This window comes from Meriones unguiculatus, chromosome 1, assembly GCF_030254825.1.
Source record: "Meriones unguiculatus strain TT.TT164.6M chromosome 1, Bangor_MerUng_6.1, whole genome shotgun sequence".
Classification (NCBI taxonomy): Eukaryota; Metazoa; Chordata; class Mammalia; order Rodentia; family Muridae; genus Meriones; species Meriones unguiculatus.
In genome coordinates this window covers 139,331,529-139,353,296 of record NC_083349.1, presented here as the reverse complement: position 1 = coordinate 139,353,296, position 21,768 = coordinate 139,331,529, and the positions used below count along the sequence as shown (strand labels likewise).

Genomic DNA, 21,768 nt, shown 5'->3' with positions numbered 1-21,768 from the left:
CTAAGATCAGAAGAAAGGAAAAGAAGACCTCCCCTATCAGTGGACTTGGGGAGGGGCATGCATGCAGAGGGTGGAGGAAGGGAGGGATTGGGACGGAAGGAGGGAGAGAACCACAGAGGAGATACAAAGTGAATAAAGTATAATTAATAAAGGAAAAAAAGACTATGAAATGAACGAAATACAAAGAACGAAATACAAACATTCAATAAACATAAGAAAAATGCTCACCTCCAAAAAAAAAAAAAAAACTATACAAAAAGTCTGCATAATATCTGCTCTTTCTGGCAATGACAATTAAAATGAAGGCACAGCACCTTAAAATTGAGATGAATGCATCAGAGAGTGCATTTAAATTTCTATAACTTAGAGTCTGTTTAGTTAACTGCCAAGATACAGTCATCATGAGTTCCAATTAAAACCTTGGATTATTGTGTCTGCCCTCCTCCACATCCTTTCTGAACTCTAATGTGTGGTTTTCTAGCACAATAAAACTTTCAAAAATTGTTGCCAGAATCTAACTCTCTTGGCTATCACTCGTGGTCTCTTCTTAAAAGAAGAAAGCCTGTACTCCTTACGGCCTGACAGAACCAAGGGAAACGATTCCAAATGAAGCACTCACCTCGGGGTGTCCGTCCAGATCTCTACCCCTTGTGCATATCCAACGCCTTTAGACAACCCTGCAAGTTGCCTCATTTTTCCAAAAATGGACTTTGTTTGAAGTATACTAGTATAATAAAGCGGGAAATGGAAAGCTTTTCTTTATGATCTTAGCGGTCTCCCTACTCAGGCCCCACAACTGACTACTGACGTCAAAGGTAAATAGGATACATTTGTATGCACATAGTACAGTTTATTCGGCTTCAGCAATATTTTCTGCTTGTTACTTAAGCTACTTGCTATTTGAAAACCATAATTAATTCTGTTCCCATTATTACTCACTCAAGTTACTGCTCCCCAGATGCAGGTATGATGGCTGGGAGGTGAACAGCACTTGCTGCTCTTGTAGAGGACATGACTTAGTCCCCAGCACCCACACCAAGCAGATCGCAACCTCCGGGAACTCTAGTTCCAAAATTTCCACACACACACACACACACTCACAGTCACACATTCACACACTCACACATTCTCACACACACGGTCACACACTCACACACACACAGTCACACACTCATACACACACAGTCACACACTCATATTCACCGAATTACACACTCACACACAGTCTTTTACAATATTGCTGCTCGCCAGCATCCCCTCACAGTGCGTGGAGCCCCTCTGTAATGCTGTCTGGCGCATGGCCTTTCTTTTCCTTTTCAAATCAAGTAACAGGTACAGTGTAAGTATGCGGCATTCGCTGCTATACAACTTTTGTGACAACGCCGATTTATCCTTCATAAGATATAGTATTTATAAAATGGGATGAGCAGAGGCTACAGATAGCTCTCACAGTAACATTATAAAGTCTCAACAATTCAAAATTGAAATCTATGATCGCTGAAACAGTCTGAAATTATAATCTATCTCTGAATTAAGAAAATATTTTGCTGCATAATTAAATGTACAGGCATCGAGTTGGTGGTTTCTCCTACTCAAGGAACAAACTGCTGTTAGGACATGCTTTACAGACAGCAATTCTCTATGGACATAAACAGTTTTCCTGAAAGTGAGTTAACTCTATACGGAATAACAGCAACAACGCTGCACCTCACTGTATTTTCTAGAAAATGATCATTTGCAAATATACTTAGTAATGAACATAAATTGCTATCGATAATATAAAGTGCCAAGAACTGAATTTCTTCAAAATCAGGTGAGATGCAGGAGAATCCACTTCATTGTCAATTAACAATAAAAAACCTAGAACCCAGGGCCCTTCACCCTACTAATAGTATTGCTCTACAAGCTGGAGTTTTTCTGTATAGGCAAAATAACCTACAAACTCAGAAAAAATATTTGGTTTAGACAAAAAAATTCAGAATGAGCAGCAACAGTTTCTGTTTTCACAGCTCAACCGACAATTGGCTTTTAATACAATTATAGGTCATTATTCGCTACTGTCATTGCCCTGGGCATTTGTTTAAAGCATGACTTTCCTTTTTTGGCAAGCTCCAATTAATCTCCCTTGGTAGGCTGAGGGGCCTTTAAAGATCTACAAGAACTTAAGACACAAGAAGATGAGAACCTTTCTATCTTTTTTTTTCTCCCCAAAAGGCTCTATTCTATTTCATCTATTTCTCTACTTCATGTCTCTATAAATCTGCTCATATTGAATGCAGAAGCTGTTGTCACCACCTTGGCCATTTGTAGGAAAGTGACAATGCTTCACATGTCATAAGCCAGGTGCTTGTTATTTCCATACTCCATGATCATAATAAAGTCCAGGGCTGCTGACAGAGACTACATTTCAGGAATCATCAGATCTTTCACATTAGAAAGAGGAATAGAGAAAGCTGCACACATCACACCGTGACTTCAGGGCCAAGACTGGTTAACTTGCTCAGCTACACCGTGACAACACACTCACAGAGGCAATGCGATGCCTAAACGTGACGTGGAGGGCTTGGGTGTAACCCACTTCCAGCCTCTGGCTGCCATTCCCTTACTCTGTCCTTTAAGGAAATGATCTTTATTCTGAAGACCTCGGTGCTCTTATCTATAGTTTGGATATAATAACATTACCCTCTTGTGTCTGTTTTTAAAATAAAGACTGTCCTAATTTGAATGTAAAGTATCTCCTCTCAGCCTTGGTTTGAACACCTGGTCCCCGGCTGCCGTTTGGAGAGACTCAGGAAGTGGCAGCTAGAAGGGTTAGTGTGCCACAAGATCTATGCCACAGGTCTTAGGCGTTAGACCAGCGCTGCTTCTTGTATGTTCTCTGCTTCCTGATCCACCCAGAGCAGCTGAGGAAGTGCATGCTGCGTCATGGCAAGCTCTCACTGCCATGTGTTCCCTGCTGTGATGGATCCTCACAAATCCTGAGCCAACTTAAATCATTCCTTCCTTGAGCTGTCTCTACGGGCACCTCCCCACAGCAATGAAAAGTAAAACACAATTACACAAATTGAATACAAAATGCCTAATTCAGCCACTGAAGATAAGAAGCATCCAACACTTGAACTGCAAGGCTTGGTTTCTGGCCTATTCTCCCCAGTACCTGGGTTTACCTACGGTGCAGCCAGCCTTGGATGCACAACATTGACCCTCCCAGCTTCCTCATATGGTTTCCCAGACTCTAAGACACCATAGGAGGTCATCTGACGCTTGCTTCAGGAAAACAGTAGCTCGTAATGGCAAAGGTTTAAACCCAGCTTCATCCAAATAGAAACAGAATGAACATCATAGGCAATTTAAAATTCTCTGCATTTAAAAGAAAAAAAACAGACAAGTGGGGGGACTTGTATGAACGCACTGGCCTGGCTCTCCATCTCCTCACTATCGCCTCACTATTGCTGTTCACACAGGTGGCGGGAGTCCCGTGGAGCACGCGCGCATGCTGCATGGACTTAGAAATCCAACAGCACAGGTCAGCTTCTCACTTTGCTCTTCGCGCGGCATGGGCTTGCGCTGAAACCCATGATGCTAAAAACAAACAAGTCTGCCAATCGTATGAGGTTGAAATGATTAAAGCACCTAGCACAGTGCCTAGAGTGAGGAGAAGAGAGCCGGTAGCACAGGAAAACCCCTCACACCAACCTTCCACTCTAGGACTTCACACCAACTTCTGAAGTCCAGCCTGTCTTCCTTTCCGCCCCCTTCGGCCACACTCTTCAGCCTGTTCCCCAAACTGCAGAGCTGCCACGTCTTGTTTCCTAGCAGCTGTGGATTTGGCTTATTTATGGAAGCCATGGATCCTTTTGGTCACTGTCCAGGCCTGACCCTCTAATCAGTTCCGCTCATCTCAGCCTCCTCCCGCAGCCACGCTGCCTTCTCGGCCTGAGTCTCCACTTCATTCAGCTGTCACCACTTCTGTGGCCTCCTCAGTGACTCCCATCCACATTTAAAAGCAGAAATGGCCTTGAAAATTGTAATGGTTGAGCATCATTCTGAAAAATAACCAGCCAATAACCTTCAAAGGTATTAAGTTCATAAAAGACAAAAATGAATAAGGATCAGTCACAGGCTAGGAAACCAGAGAGAAATAAAAAGTAAAATAAATTATAAGATGCTTGGCTGAGGGACTCTAAAAAGTTAATTAGTTAAAAGGCTGGTAAATGACAAAGGTATACAACTAAAAAAACTGTCAATGTTGGTTCCTAGTTTTAATAACTGTATTATTACTTTGATTGTGTAAGATTCCATATGCAGTGGAGGAGGTAGAAGAGAATTCTCTATACTATTTTACAAGCTTTCTTTAGGGCTAACGTTATTTCAGAATAAAACATTTAAACATAAATGTGATTACTCAAGATTTATTATAAAGCGTCTCTATCCCATTGGACTTGCTAGGTGATATATTCTTTCTGAGAGACTGATTCTTACGTTAAGCCTATTGCAGTAAGGCCATCACACAGGTTAATAAAAAGTCAATTCCAAGGTATAGAAAATCCTCCTTAAGCACAACTATTAGACTGCAAATCCATTAAGACAGTACAGTGCCACACACACACTCTAAGGGCATAATGACAGCAAGCGATACTGTGTCTAGCCTTTCCTGTGACTGAGTAAATACTCCTCTTGATTTAGCATACCTGAATAACGTGTTTAAACAATAACTCCACCAGGACCAGCTATTCAAAAAGAAAAATACAGGAAAGGCTAAAGAGCTGCAAGGAAGCACACTGCAGTGCGCACCTGTCCCCTCCTTGGACCTGCACCCCAGGCTGTAGGAAGCAGGGTTGGTCGGCACGCTCTCCACAAAACATCCTGCAGTAAAAGGCAGTCTTTCCCCTTACAGCCTTTGTTTCTGTGATGTGAACGAGCTCTCAGACTTGGCAAATGAAGACAGTATTCCATGCTGGTGCAGAATGGACATTTATTCACATGTGATTTCTGTCCCAACGTAATTAAAGTTTTCCTCATGAATAACAGCAGCAGAAGGCCAAGCAGTCAGGGTCATACCGTCGACCCTTCTCTGAGAAGCGGTTGTCACAGGTTCTTTGCACACACACACACACACACACACACACACACACACACATACATATGCGTGTGTGTGTGTGTGTGTACATTTCTACATTTTCTACAAAGATTACACCCTTTTCTACTTTCAGCTTCTAGTGGCTGGCAACTTCCGGCCTGTATCCATGATGGTGTTGGTCCTTTCCTTTATTGTCTACCAACAGCCTACCTTCGCCTTTTTGATTTTAAATATAAACCCAGATTCACTGCTCTGTATTTATTAGAAATTTTACACCTTTCAAGTTATACTATAAAGGCTGTTATTGTTCTCACTAGTTTCTGAGCCATTAAAGCCCAGCTAGATTAAGTAGGACTTGGTAGCTGAACGTTTGCCAGGTGCTTGGCGAGAGTGCAGCTGGCATGGTGCCTACCACAGAAGCATGGAGATTTGAGTTCAGTCACCAGTTCCTAAGTAGAAGCTGAGTGTGGTGGTGAGCACCTATAATCCCAGGACTGGGGGTGTGGAAACAGAAGGCTCACTGAGGGCCACTGAGTCAGAGCCCCCAGATTCAGGGAGACGCAGTGTCTCAAAAGTAATGTGGCTGCAGAAACACACAGCAACTAAGAACACTTAACGCACTTTTCTGCAAAGGCCCCCAGGTCATTTCCCAGCACTCAGGTCAGTTCCGGGCACTCACCTGGTGATTTGGAACGGTCTGGAATTCCAGTTGAAAGAGTTCTGATGCCTTCTTCTGACCTCCTCTGGTACTATACACTCATTGAACATACAAACATGCAAGCACTTATATACATAAAATAAAAATAACTTTTAAATATTTTGTAATGAAATAAGATAGATGACAAGGAAGACACCAACACTGATCTCTGGCCTCCACATGCAAGGACACACACATGCAAGCAGTCACATACACACACAAATGAACATGTATATGCATACCTTACAAGCAACAATCTCCGGAAATGCAACTGTGATATACTTACAAAGCCATATTCCACACATTTTGAACATATGAAAGACAGTCTCTAAATTTTTAAATAATATATACCACCTTGTCTCCAGAGATTATTTGTCTATTGATGAAATTTATTAACAATAATTTGTAAACAAAATGACAAAGAACATTTTATATTCTTTTTTTAAGATAGGTAAATATTCATTATACATTTCTTGAAAAGAGAACATGTTCTGAAGCAGCAAAAAAAAATCATCACCTATGTTTAAAAACATAGTTCTTTTTGTAAGGAAACAATGGTGTCTGGCATGGGTTAAATATATAGGTGAAAGTTTATCATACCAACAAAAGCTTTTCAAATGAAGCACTCTATAAAACGTATGAAACTATAAGGACATATGTCTAGAAAGCACCTTGCTCATAAAACTAGACAGAAAATACCAAAATACAATATAGCTTTTATACCACAACCTCAAGCTAAAGAACTGACTGCCAAACTCAGTTTCTTTCTCAAAATCAGCCAACAGTATCAGTTAATAATTATTTGTTGTTCAATAACACAATACCAACACTAAGTATTCTTTCACATAAATGTGGTCTGCTTGGTGACAAAGCACGTGAAATGAAGTGTATGTCATCCCTAAATGACAAAGATACCACACATAGCGGACCTGTAACAACACATTTCACCTGCAGCTGCTCTAATTGAACAATCCCAATTTGCATGCAAGTGTTCATCTGAATTAACTGATATAATAAATATCAATCACAATAACGTTTACCTAAAAGAGCTGGGTTTTTCTTTAAGACTAAATCATGATGTGTCAGGGTATGTTTATGGACTTAACCAACCTGAATTTCAAAGAACCACCCCACAGTTTTCTTTACCTGTTCAAATGCGCCTGCTCTCTGGTCAGGATGCCTTTCTAGGGGGAGAAACCACACAGCCGTCCACCTGTCACTTGACTTCTTTCACTTGGGTGGGTTTCCTTTCTATCAACAACTAAGTGAGTACGTAAACTTGTCAAACCAAAGGCAAAAGAACAACACGCCTGCGACAGCCTTATCCCACATGGAGAGAATGAGGAGGAGGCAGCAAAACTGCACTGAGGGACAAAACAAAAGCACACCCCAAAGGGTAGATCAACATTAAAGAACATACTCAAACCTCAGAAGCATTCAATTCCCGTCCCTGGCTGTCTGCCATCAAAACTGCACTCAAATCTATTTATTTCATTAGCTATTAACCAGAGGTGGGTGATGTGCTTTCAGATGAGCCCTGGTAAGAGCAGTCCTGAAGACACACTTACAGATTACCTGTGTCCATAGCAAGCTCATCTACAGGTAAAGACAAGCATGCTGACACCGGACTGTTCTACCTATTAAAAGGGCCATCCAGCAGAAAACCACATTCCAGCTCATGAACAGGGAATAACTGGGAATTAGAAAGCCTCTCACTCAGCTGTAGGCTTATTGTCACAAAATCAGGCAACCATAACTCTATTCCATCAGTTCCTGCCCCACGCACTGACTTCTGTAACAGGGTCTCATACTAGAACGGCTTTGTGACTAGCTGCAGCCAGAAGAAATTAGCAAACTCTGCTACAGTCCTCCCTGTGTAGACTTATTTTAAAAACAAACAAAAATCTCTAATCTAAACCACTCAAGCACATGCAGCTATGTATCCTATGTCACTGTATCAGCTATGTACACCTTGACATTCATTTTCTACAACCAACACGGGATCATTCTTATTCCCAATCAGTCACAATATTTTACAGAGAAACAGCGCCATCTTTTGATGCCAAACAAAAGCCTATCACACTCGTCTTTCAAACCCTTTTTTCGGGTAAATTCAGAACATGTACAACTGTCATTGAATTTTATATCGTAATTATCAGCTTTTAAGAATGTTTTCATTCCAAAAATGGTGAAATAGCACAGAAGATTGCTTGCCAAGATGCAAGACTGTAAAATATTTGCCAAATAATATCAAAAGCATCTATTTTGGATCAATAATATTAAATTTCTATTCACTATTTTATTTCAAAAATGCACCAATTCTTTCATTCAAGTGATACATATTAAATAAAGGAGCTTTTTCTAACATTGCTGTTAGACTCAGGTGCTCCCCGGGCCTGCCCACAGAAGCTCAGCTCCAGCAGCCACACTGTCACCAGCCACTGCCAAAGGTGACCCACAAACCCTTCAAAAGGTCCCCACCATCACAGACTGCTCTCTTGATCTCTTGATCTCCCTTCCTCTCTCTCTCTCTCTCTATCTCTTGATCTATCTTTCTATCTCTCTCAGTCTGTCTTTCTCTCTTGACTCCACTCCAAGAAGGCCTTTTGTTCCCAGCCTATATCCAAGTCACAGCATCAAATATTATATCTTTAAAAATACGCCATGCATATTACAGATCTTGTATGAAAGATACTTATTTAGGAGAAGGGAAGCAGAAGAGAGTTAGGGTCAGGGTGATCTATGAGGGCACAGAGGGAGAGGGAGAGAAAGAGAGAGATTGGCATGCCCTGACAGAAAAAAAGAAGAGAGCAGAGAGGAGAGCAAGAGAGCAAGAGTGGGAGTAGCAGACCTAAAGTACCTGGCCCAGATGAGGTCATAGGACACAGGTACTGACATAGGACATTGTCAGGACCCTAAAGGTCCCTAAGGGAAGGCCAGTTGAATTGCCTGCACAACATAACAGGATCAGCAATGAATTTTCAGTTAAGTCCAGATAAATACAAATACAAATACAGTAAGTTTCAGAATTACTTACACCAATGACACAATGTCACCACGCTGTACTTCAAAATTTCTCACTTTCCAGTGGTTCAAAAGTACCACATCTGAACACTGGCTTCCCCCAGGATTCAAAGAAGGCTAAAAAATAGGAAGAGATACATTTATCACTTGTAATGTTTTCAATCTTTATGCTGTAGTATACTTCATAGCTTGAGAAGAATTCAATTAAAGAAATCTTACTGTTGTACCTTTCAAATCAATCGCAATTCTAAAGTAAGAACAAATGAGTTTCCAGACAGGCTAACTAGTGTTCTTCCAAATTAAACAGATAATAATAACAACAACTTACCAATATTTACTTGCAAGGAAAATATGCTTGAAGTGAACTCTTTACTGAGTTCTACTAATGAGGTACAGAAAGCTCTATGAAGAATGAAAACTCATGAACAGAGGGACTCAATTCTCGCAGGATAACATTCTCATCATTCCATATGGAAAGAGAGGAAAGAATCTAATGTCACATAGCAAAACATCTATATCAAGAACCACCAGGAGCAGAAAGGTCAGAGATTTAAAAAAAAAAAAAATCACTAAAATATTGATTTCCAACCCTCTTTTTCCAAGAGCATGCACCAAAGGTCCAGCTCTCAGACTGTCCTCCTGGGGTTCAGACAATACTGGTTGTGCCTGAGAATGAATGAAGTTAAGGACTGAGAAGCACTGTTCCCCTGGCCACAAAAAGTTCAGCCATAACCCAGGGAACCAACACAGCTGCTATTTGTATGGGGCAACAAATAGTCAACAGATAACAAGTTCAAGATGGCCTGGGGGCCACAGCGAACGAGAACAATGAAGAGAGTGCTTTCCCTCCTTCTAAAAACTAAATGTGAGAAGCAGCAGTGTCTGTGATGACAGAAACTGTTCCCGATAGCTGATGCTGTTTGTTTGACTGCAAGGCGGATGAAGACAGCAAGAGGAGACACAATCAAGAAAAAAAACAGTAAGAGAAGGGCAGTCACACACAGAAACAACGGTGACAAACTCTTTAGGGTTCCCCAGAATCAAGGGCTATGGAGATGGATTATGGGTGAAGTGCTTGCTGCATAAGCCAAGGGGCCTGAATGAGAGCCCCAACATCCACAAAAAAGGATGCAGCTACACCTGCTGTAACCCCAGGCTTGGGGGTAAAGAAGGCAGGTCCCTTACTGGCCAGCCGCCTCAGCCATGTAAGTCAGCTCCAGTTTCAATGACAGATCCAACCTCAGAAAAATGAGGTCAATCTGACTCTCTACACTGGAGTGTGGCTGACCCACCAGGGTCCACACTGGAAGAGAAAACTGCCCCTCTTTAACAGCTACCAGCTGCCGACGGTCCCTTAGCTGAGGTGGGTGGGCTCGGGGCTATCCATGGCGGAATTTAGTCCAGCCTTAGCTTGAGCAGGTGTGTGAACAGCACAAACTCCACTTGATGGGTAAAATCAAACAACCAACAAACTAAAAAGGACAGGGAGCTGGGTGGGTAAGGAAGAAAGGGTGGATTAGAAAAAGTGGTGGGAGGGGTGGCTATGATAAAACGCATTCTCCAGCACGGTAGGAGGCACAGCTTAGAGAAGGCGCTGGAGAAACCAGAGCCGTTGTACATGAGGCCCATTTTCCTCGAGGGAAGGGAATGGTGCCTTTTCACCCAGAGGGCCAGAGCAGCCTGGAGACCTCTTTGCTGTTCTATGGAGCCAGCCTTCACCTGAATCCTCCAAATCCTGAGCACTGTTTTGGCCTGAGGTTTGTCTCTCAGTGAACAGAACTCATCCTTATGAAAGAGGCCCACGTACTTTATATCCTCCATCAACAGCATCTGCTCTTATGCTTATTGCAAATCCTTCCTCCTTAGGCCCTTACCATGAGCACCGTGCTTTGCTATAGAGATGTACTTTGCAAGAGAGTTTCCATGCAGCCATCCATGAAGATCTGTTGTGATGACTGTAACATGGAGACTTTCTTCTAAAGTTTCATTGTGCTCAAATGTGTAAGAAAAATGAACTGAGCAGTCAGACTCTGGAAGTTTCAGACCCAGTGCCTGCTAAAGCAGTGTTTGCAAGGACTGCCGAGACGAAATTTTCAAAAACCTATTTTTAAAAGGCAGAGCGTAAGTTTAGAAATAAAATAAAATAGTAATTAAAAAGTGGCATGGTAAGAGGTCACTCAGGTAACCCAGCCAGTTAAGCTCCAATTTTGTGGAAAAAAAAGAATTTTTAAAAACTTGCTTAAGCAGTAAAGGAAACCATCCAAACAGAAAGCTGATGAAAATGTATGTGGCTGGGGGCCATGTTCTGGTCAGCAAGCAGCAGAACTTAGCAGCTTTGACAATAGAGTCAAGGGAACAAAACAAGGATTGTGGAGTTTTCCCTCTACGCTCAGGAGAGCAGCTGAGCCCCAGCATGTGGTAGGGTGCCCTTCATGGAGGCCTTGTTGAAGCTGTGAAGGTGAAGCCTAGATTTCATTGGAGACCCAGGATGTTGGGGATGCCAGAGCCAGGAGACACCTGTCAAGGAGGGCTGCTATCAGGGTGTGGCGCCTGCCCACGCAAGAGAAGCATGCTGCCGTCAACAACCTGAAGGGGAGTTGGAGGTCTGAAAGGCGCTTTAACATCAGACTCAGACGTGTGGAGTTAGGAGTTTGCCCAGCTGATTTAGTTCTTGCTTTGGTTCAAACTTTCCTCACCATGCTGCCTTTCTTCCCTTTTGGAATGGTAAAGTATATTCTGTGCTATTGTGTGTTGATTTTGATTTTTCAGGGGGTTACAGTATTGCCAGGTGTCTCAGAAGACACTTTGAACTTTGAACTGTGTTGAGACTGTTATAAGACTTTGGAGACTTTTGAAGTTGGACCAAAGCACTCAGGGGCTGGAATGTGGTGGTTTGAATGAGAACACTCCCCACAGGCTCATAGATTTAAAGGCCTGGTCACCAGGGAATGGCACTTTTAAAGGATTAGGAGATGTGATCCTGTTGAAGAAAGTGTGTCACTGGTGGTAGGCCTTGAGGTCTCAGAAGCCCAAGCCAGGCTCAAGGGCTCCCTCTCTTCCTGCTGCCTGCAGATTCAGATGTAGAATTCTCTCAAGCTACTTCTTCAGTACCATGCCTGCCTGCATGCCACCATGTTTCCTATCATGACGACAGTGGACTAAACTCAACTGTAAGCAAGCCCCAGCTCAATGGTTTCCTTTCTAAGAGCTGCTATAGCCTTCTGTCTCTTCATAGCAATAGAACGCTGACTAAGGAAAAGCACTTATTTCCAACTGTGGGCTGAATCCCACCAAGTCCTCCTCCTATTGATAACCCTTCTCAGCCTCACCTCCTTTACTACAGTAGCTGTTCCAGCCCAAAAGTCAATGCCTACTCATCTCCAGGACGCTCTATGTGCCCCTTTTATAGTTCTCAAACAGTAACATACACGAGGGCTACTATTTACAACTACAAGGTGTTGTAAGCATCTCTTTCTGCCTGAAATGTATTGATTGCCCTCTCCAACTGTCCTCCGGATGATTCCCTAATGGTGAAGAACTTGAATCCCATGAAACAATCTCCCAGGCCTTCTTTCCAAACGCTGCCTTATTCCATCCTTTGTCACAGGAACTGAACACGCCAAGCTATCCCTCACACCCTTAGAGCATTTCTATCACAGGATACTTATCATACACTACTCCTTTATCTTTTTTCCTAAGTGTCTACAAACATCCTAAAAACAGATTATTTTTTCCTTCTATCTATATTCTTGGGGTGTTTAAGTATGATCGATTTATTTTATTAGAAAGAACTAATAAATAGTGAAATTTCATAGCCTTTCTAAATGAATAAGTCCAAAGTAAGATCCTATACCAGCAGCTCCAGCCCCCTGAAACTCTTCTCTGCTCTGCACTCTGCTTAACAGTAATCCACAGTTGAGATTTCCACTTATTACAAGATCTAGCTTTATTTTTCTAACTCTCACTTTGAGAACAACTCATAGTCAGCTTTTCATTCTGCCCAGAATACTTTTTCCCACGTGTAAAATTCTACATGTCTTTGAAGGAACAGCTTGGGTTCAGTCACTCCTCTATGATGAAAAAAGGAAGATAAATAACAATAAACTGAATACCCACAATTCCCTGCTAACCTTAAGAAAGTACTACTGGCATTATAAGGCTCTGGGGACGTTTAGATCCTTTTTCCTCACTCCTATTTCCAGCTTCTCTGATCTTACTTGTTAGAATAACAGGTAAGGCAGTGTCAACAGCAAATGCACGCGGGAGACGAAGAAAATCCCAGAAGCTGGGCTTCTCATCGCCACCAATGACGTGATGGCATCTCCAACTACCACCTTGAAAACCTTGCTGGAGTTTATAAAGAAAAAGGCAGAACTTTCTTACTGGTCCTCAAGCTTGAGGTAATTATCTCCTTATCTATACTCCTATCGTAACTGAGGTAAACTTCAATGATAGCGTTTAATAGGTGCTGTCCGACAGCTACAAAAGTCTCACTCAGGTAAGGCTTTGCATCGCTTAGCCACCTCCTGTGCTTGATCTTAAGAGAGTAATGAGAAAATATGACTATCATAGACAGATTAAAGAGACGTCAAACGTAGTTAAGTGAGATGGTTCCCAAACAATGCGCGTTATGTAGACAATTTATGTATCTCTTTTACTGGAAACACTCTAGATGCCTGAGTAAAAAATTTCTTATGCATTATCAGGTCGGACAACACCATCCTTGGTAATGAAGTTCAACAGTGCTTTGTCACTCCCCACACTGAATAGTGGCAACCACAGCAGAGAGGAGTGACTCAATGGTCTTACAACAGATCCACACCAGTAGGAAAGCCCTTCTTTGAACTGAAAAACTCTTCCTTTTGTGTTAAAAGCCACATAGTTCCTTTAGTTCCTTATGCTCAAATTAAAAAAAAATATATATATATATATATATTAAACAGCAAAGACCTTCTGACCTCTCCAAAACTACTTTTAAAAAAGTACAAATTCACTAACTTCAAAATGAAAATTTTACACAGAAAATTAAGAACATCTAAATTGGTTTGTGCTATTTTACAAAAATTAGTAAACCATGTTATTACTTAGAAATTTTACATTTTGCTTTCCTTATGGGAACGGTACTGCGTGTTTCAGACAGAACAAGCAATCAGCCCTAATCAAAAGAGTTATAAAAAGAAAGTCTAAATTAAGTCATAAACCTTGATAATTTGATTTGACTTGACAGTCTGCATTTCCTTGTCATGTGGTTAACATTTTAAGTCTACATTTCTAGAAACTGTCTCAAAATTACAAACAATTTCAAATAATAAAGTTTTTACAGAAAAAAAAAAAAAACCTTCAAGATTGCAGGTGTGTCTACCTGCATCTTGAAGCATGTGAGATATTTATGTTCTGACGCTCCTGCTGAGAATCAGGGCAAAGGGTAACGATAAGCATGAAGATTACAGGAGGACCCCACGACCCGCTCTTCTAGCTTATCTTCAGAAGTCTGCACTCTCACATTCAGTTTATCCCCCTGCCCTACCCTGCACCGCTAAGGTTAAAAACCACACGTGCTGTGTGAAGGTTAGTTCAGTCAAAGAGCACACACCTGACATGTCTAAGACCCTGAGGCCAGGATCTAACATCACCAGAAAAATTAATAACCAGAAGTCTCCTGAGTAGGCCTTGCACTAAAGATAGAAAGTTCTTTTTTCTCTTTTTTTGTACTGTTGGTTCCATTTCCATACTAGCCATGTCCAGCAGTTATCCAACTTTTTCATCCATGGGCAATCCTTCTTGTCAAGAAGAAACCACTTTCTCTAACATACATACTCCTTGACATAAAATGGAAGTGCCCACAGCAAGGTGCGCAGTAACGAAAAGAAATGACTTCAAAGTACAAGCTTTCCGAATGGTTCGTTCTTAAATGTGTACAGGTGTTTTGCATGCATATATATCTGTGCGCCACGTGCATGCCTGGTGCTGGCTGTAGATGCCGGAAGAAGTTGAACTGCCTGGGACTGGAGTTCCAGATGGTTGAGAGGTGCTAGGAATTAAATCCACTGTCCTCCGGAAGCGCAACAGGAGCTCTGAACCACGAGCTCCAGCCCCTAGAACGTTTCTTTAGAGAACTGTGCCAGAAAGAAGCCACTCCAGAATGCCCAGTCCCCAGTGTGTTCAATGGTTCCCCAGTGTGTTCAAGGGTGCGCCAGTGTGTTTGAAGGCCACCTGTAAAGTGGTTGTGCTGTTGTAGCTTTCTAGAAACTTTGTGTCCGTATGGTATCAACTAAAAGTAAAGAAAAGTAAAGCGTGGGTCAAATTTAAAAAAAAAAAAAAAGACGTAAGAAAAGATAACAGATTTTAGACCTGAGCTTCCATTTGTTGAACCTGATGCTGTTACATTAAATGAAAGTAACATTTTTAAACCCAGCATTTGGTTCGTGGCTCCCTTGAATCGCATAGAGCCGACTAAGAACTATGAACTAAGGGGTTCAACTGTGTTGAAAACAAACTGTGCATTGAAATCAGTTGTTACGCATCGTGGTAGACGAAAATGGACAAAGGAACTATAGGCCTTGTATTACTCATCTTACAAAACAAAGTACTCGAAAACATAAAAGAAAGATTGCTGCCCACAGTTTTGCCATGTCATGTGTGCTGGACCAGCCGGGTGACTCAGATGGCCACAGGTGGACCGGCTCCTCTGCCCTGGCATCCAACAAGGCCCAGGTTGCTATCTATCTGCTAAAGCAGATCAACTGGCCAAGATAAGAAAAAGTGTGGAGGGGACACAGAGCCTGTGTACCAAGGACCATGAATCACAGGGTCTAGGGCAAAGGAAAGGATGGTAAGGTGACAATCCACCAACCCCGTGCTCTTTAAAAAATCACACCCTCCCACCTCAAACACATGCAACAATTAAAAAAAAAAAAAATCTCAGTATTTGAGAGTGGAGCAAAGTCCGTTAATCAGCTATAGGCATCAGGACAAAGTAAAGGAGAGGGTTCCCAGGTATGGCTGTGGTTCGGTTACCTTAGAAACTAACACTTGTGAAGGTTAAACACAAATGGCTTAGAAAGCAATGGAAGAAATGCAGAAGTGGTCTAGTCACGAAGCCCAGCACTGTACAATTCAGGACTCTTTCCAAACAATGTTCTCTTTCCTCCTCCCTGGATTGACTGGCCATTGCCTATAGCTCCCGGCCTGCCCTGCGCTTTCGGCTAGGAGACCACATTCTTTTCGAAAAACAAATACTCCTGTCACGATATGTTGGAGACCCATAGGCCCTTTCTTAAACTTACTGTTCTGTTTGTTTGTTTGTTTGTCTGTTTGTTTATTTTTCAAGATGGGGTTTCCCCGTCAAGGGTTTCCCTTGGCTCCCCTGGACTCGCTTTGCAGATCTGGCCTCCAGCTCACGGAGATCCGCCTGCTTCTGCCTCCCAGGGTGCTGGGATTACAGGTGTGCACCACTGTGCCTGGCAACTGTTCCTTTTAATACAAGCTCATTTAACTCCCTTAAAACTGCATAGATTTCCTACTAACCTAACTGGGGTTCATACCAGTTACCCCAAAACTATGTTAATAATTTTTCAAACTAGACCAATCTCTCTTTCGGAAGGGCCAGGTTGCAGTGGCCCAATGTCTTAAAAGCCTTAGGCTCTCCACTCCTTTGAGACCGTAAAGCACTTTCCAGTCTGGGTGATATATCTACCTAAACCCTTACACTGAGAACCTTTCGCCTGCTTAGAAACTAGAAATAAGCCAGGGTTTAACTTTCTAAGCCATAAAGTCTTGGCTGCTCTGTGTTCCCATCATTTGTAATTCGCTTCTTCATTTGCCTTAGACAAAACTACAGGAAAGTACCTGCGAGCATCAGCTCCCAGCCCGGAGTCTGTCAGGTGTACAGGCCCATCTCAAAGCCCTCAAGACGGCAGGGTAAGCGGTTTGGGGAACATGAACAGGTGACCTGCATCCTGGTACCTAACCGTTGCCTGCCACTTAAAAAGCTCTTCCAAAACTCCTGCTACTTTTCCCTGAAAGCAGTCCCTGAGCCCTAGGACTAACGTTGCTTGTTTGAGGATTTACTTGGGATAACACCTCACCAAGAGCAGATTTTGCTCGGTTATCTATTGCTTTATAACTAATCACTGCAAAACTGTGTCCGGAAAGGACTGCCAAAGTTCCTGTTGGCAATTCTGCATTTGGGCTCCCACTTGCTGGGGAGATCCCATACAAGCATCTCTTGAAGTTACTCATTGGCTGTGGTCATCTCAGGACAAATGCAGCTGGACAGCCCAAACTGGCCTCATGGACACAACAGGCTCTGCCCGAGGCCTGCTAACCAGGATCTCAACAATGTTCCGGAGTCTCCTCTAGCAGGGCACCCTGAGTTCTTACACATTTTCAGTTCAAAACATGCACCAGGCTTCTACTTGAGTAATATCTGCTGATGTCTCCTTGGTCAAAGCAAGTCAGCTAGTGTGAAAATTGACAGGAACTGAAGGAAGAAGCGTGACACAAATCAATGAGAGAAGCATGATTCGCTGAGAAGCCATTGCTGTAAAAATCAACACATCGCCCATGCCAAGGAAATGGGCCATTTCCTCAAGTGACACTTGCAGGCAGACTTCTTGTTCATCTCCTGACAATTACAGAAACAGCTCCTGGTGAGAGCATTTGCCTAGCATGTATGAAGCCCTCAGTTCAATCCCAGTAACACAAACACACATACACACACAAAAAGGAATAAAGCGACAGTAAAGACAGTCTTTTTTAAAGCAAAGATAAGAATTTTGCTGGCAGAAATCAGAGATGAATATATTAAAAATAAATATTATAAAAAGTATAAAATGTTCACTTTTAAAATAAAGTGAATAGAAAATGAAAAGCAGGACATAAGAAATAAAGTAGATAGAAAATGAAAAAACAACATAAGAAAAAAATGGGAGTTCCTAAAGTAGTAAGGAAAATTTCAAAGGACACATTTATAAATTGTTGTAAGTGTGTGAAAGATTATAACGTGCTAACGTTGGCACAAAGGAACAATGAGCGAGACAAAGGGGGTGGGGCTGGATTGACGGGACTCGGGTTGGTTCCCAGCATCCACACAGCTGCTCTTAAACTTCAGTCCAGTTCCCGGTGGTCCATGCCCTCTTGCAAACACATACACAAAAAATCAAGGAAACAATTCTAAAAGTACTGTCTTCAAGAGAAAGAGGGTCAAAACAGACAAATCCTGAAAGGACCAAGAGTAAAAAGTCAAACGCCATCAAAGACAACTAGAACCTGCCATATGAAGGCAAATGGTGATTCCAGGAAAACTTCATTTGCATTCGCCCAAATGCAAATGGAGTCTATAAGAAGAGAAGTCTCAAACATTAGTATTTATAAAAATTCTCATATTCCAAAGTGCCCAGAACATGAGTCTAATTCCACAAGCCTGGGATCAGACTCATGAGTCATTATTAATAAGTACGCAGGTGATGTTAACAGAAAAAGGCCCAAGGATCACACTGACTACAAAAGGAAATTTTAGACCAAAAACAGATCCTTCACATTGTCCTACTGCCTAAATCCCTGTGACAAGTCCACACTTAACATTTTATAATCAAAGGCAAGCATGACCTACTCCTCTAGGTATAACTTAATTTGAGCTGCTTCATCCTGTCACGCCTCCCTCCAGCGATAAAGCAGCATTTTTCAAACTATAGGTCATGCCCAATGAGTGAGTCAGAGAAGCAATTTAACGGGTTGCAAACATAGCTGAAAATATCAGAGGGCATTGCACATAATGAAGATAATTATCTCTTAAGTGCTGTCACATGGCGCTTTTGTTTCACTGATGCATAGGTGTGTACAGCAGAAGGTGTTACTTAGTGTGAAGCACGGGCACAAAGGGCTGAACATCTCTGCCATAAAGAACATGGTAAGTTCATCATGGAGCAAAAAAAAAGTTTTCAGAATAGAGGAGAAAAACCCTCAGAGTCTAAGGAAAAAAAAATGATTAATGAATATTTAGCATATTTCTGTAGCTTAATTATTCAAAGACATTAATGCTTCAAAGAAAAAATTTAATATGCATTTATTCAGTATCCCTATGAATGGATAGATGAGGAGAAAATAGTGTCTTTCTTTGAGAAGCTTACAAGATCCAGTTAGTAATAATCTATGAAATAACTAGAGGATAACAGAAAAGGATTTCTAATAATGTGAAAGATTGTAACTTGAGGTTAGTTTTAAAAGGATTGTGAGAAAAAAGCAAAGAAGGTATTGAGTCCTATTATATAGTCAAAAAAAGGTCTAGACGAACATCACCCACTCAAAACTCCTCTAGTCTGTGATGGTGCGAAGATTATAAGCATTCAGTAGGCGCTCTATTTTGAATCTTGACTTTTTGTCTTTTCCTGAACCAGTGATCCTTGGTATGATACTTCCTACAAAATGGGGGCTTGCGGGAAGCTGTGGCGCCTGTCACAGATGGATCAGAAGGGGAAGAAGATAGCTGAATGTCCCCTGTGCAGGAAAGCCTGCCTCTTCCAGGACTAGAGACAGCAAAAGGTGGGCCCAAAGCATGCCATCCATATGCAAGCTCAGCCAGAGCCTCACAGACTGAACTCTGGGCTGGATAAAGCAGCTACAGGCAACCACAGGAACCATGCAGCTTAGCACGGCCTAATCTGCCCAATGCTCCTCTTTGCCTTTCCACTGGAGTCCAGTGAAGGAAGGCCCTGCAGGCATGCCCCTGCCTTCCGCCTTCGGATACTCTGGTGCCCTTCTACTGAGGCCGTGTGTGGGACTTGCTTCCTGCCTCTGGACAGGTAAGCACAACCATTGGCCACTAACAGAACACGAGCATCTGCAGTGAGCCAGAAAACTGAAAGAGCACCCAGAAGGTAGTGCCACTGTCACAGAGGTTTTCATGAGCCATAGCAGAAAGGGTGCCTGATTCCTGGACACTTCTGACTGGTCAGAGTTCAGTCACATGACTGTGCGTTCTCTACTGAGGCAATGCCATTTTTATCAACTCGCATGTGAGACAGTCACAGAGACTTAGTAGTGAAGGCAGTTCTAAGTAATTCCAGCCTTAGGCCAAAACAGAATATTTACACTCACTGGGGTTCTCTCTCTCCAAAATTAAAAAAAGCCCAGACATCTCACAACAAAGAAATAGAGGAAGAATTTGGGTGGGAAAGCAGACAGACTTGGAGGCTAGGAGCCTAGGGACTGGACCTGAAAAATAAAACCATGGTGACTTCCCTGGCTTTTTATTATTATTATTATTATTTTACTATTGTAATCATTATTATTATTATTATTATTAATTACAATTTATTCATTTTGTATCCCAGCTGTACCCCCCTCCCTCATCTCCTCCTGGTCCCACTTTCACCTCCTAGTCCTCCCTTCCACACCCCCATTCCTCTCCCCTAGTCCACTGATAGGGGAGGTCCTCTTCCCCTACTATCTGACCCTAGCTTATCATGTCGCATCAGGACTGTCTGGATCCTCTATTCTCTGTGGCCTAGGAAGCCTACTTCACCAGGAGGAAGTGTTCAAAGAGCAGGCAATCAAGTTCATGCCAATGACTGCCCCTGCTCCCCTTACTAGGGAACCCACTTAGAGACTGAGTTGCCCATGGGCTACATTCATGCAGGGGGTCTAGATCCTCTCCATGCACGGTCCTTGGTTGATTCATCAGCGTCAGAAGGACCCTCTGGGCCCAGATTTTTGGGGCTCTCTTGGTCTACTTGTGGAGCTCCTGTCCCCTCTAGGTCTTTCTTTCTCCCCATTCTTCCATAAGCTTCCCTATATTCTGCCCAAAGTTTGGCTTTTAGTCTTAGCATCTGCTTCAATACCCTGCTGGGTAGAGTAATTCAGAGGCCCTCTGTGGTAGGCCTGTCTTCTCACGTTTCCAATGTCTATCCTGTTTGCCCTCTTGAATGAGGATTGAGCCTCTTCCCTAGAATAGTGCTACCTCAAGCTATACCACTCCTGGGCATATATCCAAAAGATGCTCAAGTATACAACAAGGACATTTGCTCAACTATGTTCATAGCAGCTTTATTCACAATAGCCAGAATCTGGAAACATCCTAGATGTCCCTAACCAAAGAAAGGATACAGAAATTGTGGTACATTTACACAATGGCATACTACTCAGCAATTAAAAACAAGGAAGTCATGAACTTTACAGGCAAATGGACAGAACTAGAAAAGATCATCCTGGGTAAGGTAACCCAGAAGCAGAAAGATACACATAGTATATACTCATTTATAAGTGGATATTAGAAATACAATATAAGGTAAACATACTAAAATCTATACTCCTAAAGAAGCTAAACAACAAGGAGGACCTAGGGAAGATGCTCAATCCCTGTTGTTTTTGTTGTTGCTGCTTACACATATGCAAGATGAGGCAGCAGAGAAGCCTGTGTCCAGAAAGAAATAGGAGTGGGGTGGAGGGGTGTCAAGAAAAGTCTATGCTCTACTAAAGAACCAGAAGACAAAATAACAAGCAGAACTGATGTCACTTTGATAGTCATCATCCTAGCCTAGTCAAACTAACCCCATTCCAAATCTACAGGGTCAACAGAGTGATGCAATGCAATATGCCAAGCTGGCCCTTCAGGCAGCCCCATGCAAAAGGGAGGCAGGGTAAGGAGACGAGTGCACCTAGGCAGCAGAGCATTTTCTGAGAGGGCGGAGATGGCCCACCAGGGCTCACTGACTTGGTACTTGTTAGTTTCTTAAAAAGTGAGTATTAATGTAGCATTCTCCTACTACCTACATACATCAGGAAAGTACACAGAAGTACCAAGTGTAAAAGGGGAATCATTTATTCAACCTACCATCAAAAGGTTCAATAACATGAGCAACAGCAAAGATTTGCATATTTATGAAACACACATATGCATACAAATTGTGAGATAATAAAAACTGGTGTGTCTTGGTAGAGCAATGTGTGGATCTTTAATTACTTCAAT

At 42.2% G+C, this 21,768-nt stretch overlaps 1 protein-coding gene across 2 annotated transcripts in view; it reads right to left on the bottom strand.

Moving 5' to 3' along the window:
* Immp2l (inner mitochondrial membrane peptidase subunit 2) overlaps positions 1-21,768 on the bottom strand; it is an 829,626-nt gene that overhangs the window by 751,413 nt on the left and 56,445 nt on the right. For both annotated transcript variants that reach the window (XM_060367473.1, XM_060367476.1), the window contains exon 4: positions 8,815-8,918. In XM_060367473.1, the coding sequence (XP_060223456.1) occupies positions 8,815-8,918 (104 nt within the window). The remainder of the gene's footprint in view (positions 1-8,814; positions 8,919-21,768) is intronic.